The 5,594-nt window shown below is 59.5% G+C and overlaps 1 protein-coding gene across 1 annotated transcript in view; it reads left to right on the top strand.

Annotated features, from left to right (window-relative positions):
• Window positions 1-5,594, top strand: part of PIAS4 (protein inhibitor of activated STAT 4) — a 28,747-nt gene that overhangs the window by 19,832 nt on the left and 3,321 nt on the right. Inside the window, exons 3-7 of the mRNA XM_021707884.1 lie at window positions 1,298-1,382; window positions 4,785-4,826; window positions 5,102-5,192; window positions 5,274-5,402; window positions 5,472-5,577. Of these exons, the coding sequence (XP_021563559.1) occupies window positions 1,298-1,382; window positions 4,785-4,826; window positions 5,102-5,192; window positions 5,274-5,402; window positions 5,472-5,577 (453 nt within the window). The remainder of the gene's footprint in view (window positions 1-1,297; window positions 1,383-4,784; window positions 4,827-5,101; window positions 5,193-5,273; window positions 5,403-5,471; window positions 5,578-5,594) is intronic.

The following is a 5,594-nucleotide window of genomic DNA, read 5'->3' as shown; positions in this document are numbered from 1 at the left end:
AGTCTGGGGGACAGAGTGAGACTCCAACTCAAAAAAAGAAAACACTCATTCTTTTTGAGTCAGGGTCTCATTCTGTCACCCAGACTAGAGTGCAGTGGTGCGACCATGGCTCAGTGGAGCCCTGACCTCCTGGGCTCAGGTGATCCTCCTGCCTCAGTCTCTCAAATACCTAGGACTACATGCACACGCCACCACACCCAGCTAATTTTTAAAATTTTTTTTTGTTTTTATAGAGACGAGGTCTTGCTGTGTTGTCCAGGCTGGTCTCAAATTCCTGGGCTCAAGCCATCCTCCCATCTTGGCCTCCCAAAATGCTGGGATTACAGGCGTGAGCCGTTGTGCCTGGCCTCTCTTTTTTTTTTTTCTTTGAGTTGGAGTTTCACTCTGTCCTCCAGACTGGAGTGTCATGGCAAACTCATGGCCACCCCAGCATAGACCTGCTGGCTCCAGCAGTCTTTCCACCTCAGGCTTCCAAGTAGCCGGAACTACAGCCGCGCGCTACCACGCCCATCTAGTTTTTTTATTTTATTGTAGAGATAAGGTCTCACCAATTGCCCAGTCTGGTCTTGAACCCTCGGGCTCAGGCAGTCCACTCACCTCAGCCTCCCCAAGCGAGGGATTACAGACTGAGCCACCGAGCCTGGCTTAATTTTTTGATTTATTGTAGAGACAAGGTCCCGGCAAGTTGCCCGGGCGGGTCTTGTACCCGCGGGCTCAGGCCATCCGCTCACCTCGGCCTCCCAAAGTGCTGGGATGACAGGCTGAGCCACCGAGCCGGCTGGCCTCTCTTTTTTAACATAAGCATTAAAGCTATAACCTTCCCTCTGAGGAATGCTTTGGCTGCATTCCATAAATGGTGTATTGTGTTTCCTCTTTCAGTTCAGAGCACTTCTGCCTGCCTCAGGGATCTCAGTCCAGTTGCAATTGAGATGGTAGGACCCAGACTTGTAAGCACTGGGCCATCTGGCCCTCACAGTGCCCAGGGAGGACCTTCGGCCGGCCCCTAGGGCCAGGCCCAGTGCGCTGCACGAGGGGTGGGGGCGAGGCAGGAGCTTCCTGGCCGGCTCTCCTCCCCGCCCAGCGGTTTTGAGTCCTCCCAGTGAGAGGCCTGAGCTCCGCAGGCCTTGAAGGCTCCGGAAGTTCAGCATTCCTGAGTCAGGGCTGAGCCCCTACCTCTGTCCCGCTTGTCTGTCCGGCGTGTTTCCCGTTTCCTGGTCTGAAGAGGGACAGGCCTGTGGGAACGGCCGGGCTCGGGACCTGCCAAGTCCCGGCATGGCCCTGACCCCTGTCTCTCCAGTTCCGCAGAACAGCGAGAAGCTCCAGGAGAGCCCGTGCATCTTCGCGCTGACGCCACGCCAGGTGGAGCTGATCCGGAACTCCAGGTGCGCCCCCTCCCCCCCCCACCATGCGACCATCCAGGGTCCAGGCTGGTGGGCGCAGGGAGCTTCCGCCACATCCACCCGCCTCTGCCAGGGCTCAGGCCAGAAGCACGTTCCAGAGCTGGGGCAGGGCGGCGGGAGCTCGAGAAGGTCCACCCAGGGCCTTCAGTGTCTGCCCTCATGTGCTGAGCTGGGTCCCAGGTCAGGACCTGCCAGCCGCCCTGACGCCTGTAGCCCTGAGCGGGGTGACCGTCCCTCATTCACAGGGCTTCTCCCCCAGGCCCTGCGGACATCAGGGCTGAATCCTTCTGGGGGGTTCCTGGCCCTGCGGGGTGTGAGCAGCGCCACTGACCTCCAGCCACCCCAGGGACACCCCAGTTGTGACCGTTGCAAATGTCCCCAGACATGGCCCCTTGTGCCTGGGGACAGGGTTACCTGCGGGTGAGGACGACTGAGCTGTGACCTGTGAGGCCCAGGAACTGGGTGTGGCCTGCCATGGTCTGCTCTCCCAGGTCTCTTGGGCCCGGTGGCTGCAGCCAGTGGGTTCCTGCCGGGATGCCCTGCGCCTGCCTGCCTGACAGCCACATGGGCCCGATTTCTGGGGGGTCTAGGCCCTAAAGACAGGGCTGGCCGCCTGCCAGGTCATGCATGTTCGTGGTGGGGCAGGGCCGGGAGCCACATCTGACCCCGGGCTCCCACACCCGCCATCCCCTGTTGTGGGCCCTGGCCCCCTGGGTCCCTCCGCCTCCAGCTGACCCCCGTGCCTGGTCAGGGCTCAGGGTCGGTGGCCGCGGGCTTCTCCTGGGTGTCAGTGGCGACCTCGCCCTGCCCAGCCTCCTCTTTCTGAACGAGGTCTCAGCGTGGCTGTCCCCCCCTGGGGGCACAGGGCTCATCACCAGCCCCGTGCCACCATGTGGTGACCATTCTCGTTCGGGTCTTTCGCAGAGGCTCTGTGCATTTCTTTCCTTTTCACATTTTAGAGGGAGGTGTGCGTACATTTCTGAGAATGCCCTGTGTCAAAGTGTCTTTTGGTGGGGTTTGGTTCGTTCAGTCACCACTGCCTAGTCTAGAACTCTTTTCTGTTTTTGAGTCAGAGTCTCACTCTGTCGCTCAGGCTGGAGTGCAGTGGCACGCTCACAGCCACTACGGCCTCCACCTGCTGGGCTCAGGTGATCCTTCCGCTTCAGCTTTCCAAGTAGCTGGGACTACAGGCAGGTGCCACCACACCCAGTTTATTTATTTATTGTAGAGATGAGTTCTCACCAAGCTTCCCAGACTGGTCTCGAACCCGTGGGTCAGACAGTCCTCTCACCTCGGCCTTCCAGAGTGCTGGGATTATAGGCGTCAGCCATTTCACCCAGCCTAGAACTTAAAAAAAAAATTTTTTTTTTTTAGTCAGGGTCTCACTCTCCCAGGCTGGAGGGCAGTGGAACCCTCACGGCTCACTGCAGCCTCAACCTCCTGAGCTCAGGTGATCCTGCCACCCCAGCCTCCTAAGTAGCTATCATACCCAGCTAGTTTTTTTATTTTATTTTATTTTATTTTGATTTGTTACTCAGGCTGGCCTTGAACTCTTGCACTCAAGTGATCCTCAAGTCTCGGCCTCTAAAATGCTGTCATCACAGGCGTGGGCCACTGCACCCGGCCTAATCTAGACCATTCTTGTCCATCTCCATGGGCTGCCCCTCCCCCAGCCCCTGGCACACGTGAATCCACATCCTGTCCCTGTGTGCTGGCTTACTCTGGACATTTCATAGAAACGGGATCACACAGGGCTTGCCCTTCTGCACCTGGGTCCCTGGGAGCATGCCGTCCTCATGGTCCATCCACGCAGCCTGTGTCAGAGCCTCCCTCCTTTTCGGGCTGAGTCAGTTTTAAGTGTGGATGGGCTACGCTGTGTGAGCCCCTCTCCCTCAGTGGACACATAGGCAGTTCCCTCAGGTCTCGGAGGACATTCTTGTGTGACTCTGGGGGTAGACGTGTTTTGCGCTTGTCTTGGGTACGTTTCTTGGTGGAGTTTATTACAGATGTTTTGTGTGCTTCTCACTGTTGTGCTGGGCTGGTGGGCCCTAACTGCACATTTCTTTCTTTCTTTCTTTTTGAGTCAGGGTCTCATTCTGTAGCCCAGGCTGGAGTGCAGTGGCAGGCTCACAGCACTGCAGCCTGGACCTGCTGGGCTCAGGCAGTCCTCCATCCTCATCCTCCTGAATAGATGGAACTACAGGAACATGCCACCACACCTGGCTGCTTTTTAAAAAAAAAATTTTATTGTAGAGACAAGGTCTCCCCAAGTTGCTCAGGCTGGTCTCGAACCCCTAGGCTCAGGCAATCCTCTTGCCTCTGCTTCTCAAAGTACTGAGATGACAGTCATGAGTCACTACATCTGGCTACTAGCTGAAAATTTTGTTTTTTGTTATTTTTTTGTTTTGGGGGGGTTTGTTGTTTCTTTTTTTTTTGAGTTGGAGTCTCACTCGGTCACCCAGACTGGAGTTCAGTGGCCGCTCCCAGTCACCACAGCCTCGACTTGCTGGGCTCCGGCGATGCTTCCGCCTCAGCCTTCCGAGTAGCCGGAATTACAGGCGCGCGCTACCACGCCCGACTGATTTTTTGATTTATTGTAGAGATGAGGTCTCGCCTGCCCAGGCGGGTCTCGAACCCGCGGGCTCAGGCAATCCACTCACCTCCCCTCCCAAAGGCGCAGGATTACAGGCTGAGCCACCGAGCCCGGCTTGTTGTTTTTTTTGAGTTGGAGTCTTGCTCTGTTGTCCAGGCTGGAGCACAGTGACACGCTACTCACGGCCACCGCAACCTCGACTTGCAGGGCTCAGGTGAACCTTCTGCCTCAGCCTTCCACGTAGCTGGAACTACAGGCACGCGTCACCATGCCTGGCTAATTTTTTTGATTTATCATAGAGATGAGGTCTCACCAAGTTGCCCGGGCTGGTCTCGAACCCATGGGCTCAGGCAATCCTCTCACCTCGCCCTCCCAAAGTGCTGGGATTATAGGCGTGAGCCACTGCGCCCGCCTAGCTGCACTTTCTAAGTGCATTTGTCCAGGGACAAGGGCTTCACAGCCTCCCTGTCCTAGACCTGTGTGGTGGCTCCTCCAGGCCTCCAGGAAGGCAGCCTCTTTCCAGGGGCCCCCTGGATGCACCTGTTTCACCCAGGCTGTGTGGAGGGGCCTGGACCTCAGCACCCTGGCATCCAGGAGGGGGCTTTGCCCGTCGGTGTCTGTCCCTTTGGGTCTGATGGGTGGGCGTGGCCTGCTGGGCACCCACCTAACTCACCCATGCTCGGAGTCTTGCCTGCGGGTCCCCGTTCTTGTCCCTGCCGGGTGGGCATGGCCTACCGGGCACCCGCCTCACTCTCCCTTCCTCTCCTTCCTCGGCTCACTGACGCCCACAGAGAACTGCAGCCCGGGGTCAAGGCCGTGCAGGTTGTTCTCAGGTAGGACAGGTGCGCCCGCGCCACGGGGCCCTCAGCTGCCCGCCGCCTTGGCCCCTCTCAGACCTCCCAGCCAGCGCAGAGCCCAGCCCCCTCCTGCCCTCACTCCTGGTGGGGACACCACTGCCCCACAGCCACCCCGGCCAGACCCCGGGCCCGTGACCCCGACGTGCCGTCCAGCCCGTGGCATGCCCTCCTCCGCCCACCTCCCCAAGGCACCCACACCCCTCCTGCCCACGCCCTCCGAGGCCAAAGTCACGCGGTCGCCGTCCTTGCAGAATCTGTTACTCAGATACCAGCTGCCCCCAGGAGGACCAGTACCCGCCCAACATCGCCGTGAAGGTCAACCACAGCTACTGCTCGGTGCCGGTGAGCCGCTGCGGGCCTGCAGGGGCGGGGTGGGGGGGCGGGTTCCTCCCAGCCGGCGCTGAACGGCCCGTCCGCCCGCAGGGCTACTACCCCTCCAACAAGCCCGGCGTGGAACCCAAGCGGCCCTGCCGGCCCATCAACCTCACCCACCTCATGTACCTGTCCTCGGCCACCAACCGCATCACCGTCACCTGGGGTAACTACGGCAAGGTGAGCGCGCCCCGCGCCTGCCCCGCGGCCTGGAGCCGCCGCCCGCCCTGACACCCCGTCTGTCCGCAGAGCTACTCCGTGGCGCTGTACCTGGTGCGGCAGCTGACCTCGTCGGAGCTGCTGCAGCGGTTGAAGACCATCGGCGTGAAGCACCCGGAGCTGTGCAAAGCCCTGGGTGAGTGCGGGGCCGGC

Source organism: Carlito syrichta, unplaced genomic scaffold (genome assembly GCF_000164805.1).
Source record: "Carlito syrichta isolate Samal-C Ts95f unplaced genomic scaffold, Tarsius_syrichta-2.0.1 Scaffold126587, whole genome shotgun sequence".
Lineage (NCBI taxonomy): Eukaryota > Metazoa > Chordata > Mammalia > Primates > Tarsiidae > Carlito > Carlito syrichta.
This window is presented reverse-complemented; position numbering and strand designations above follow the sequence as displayed.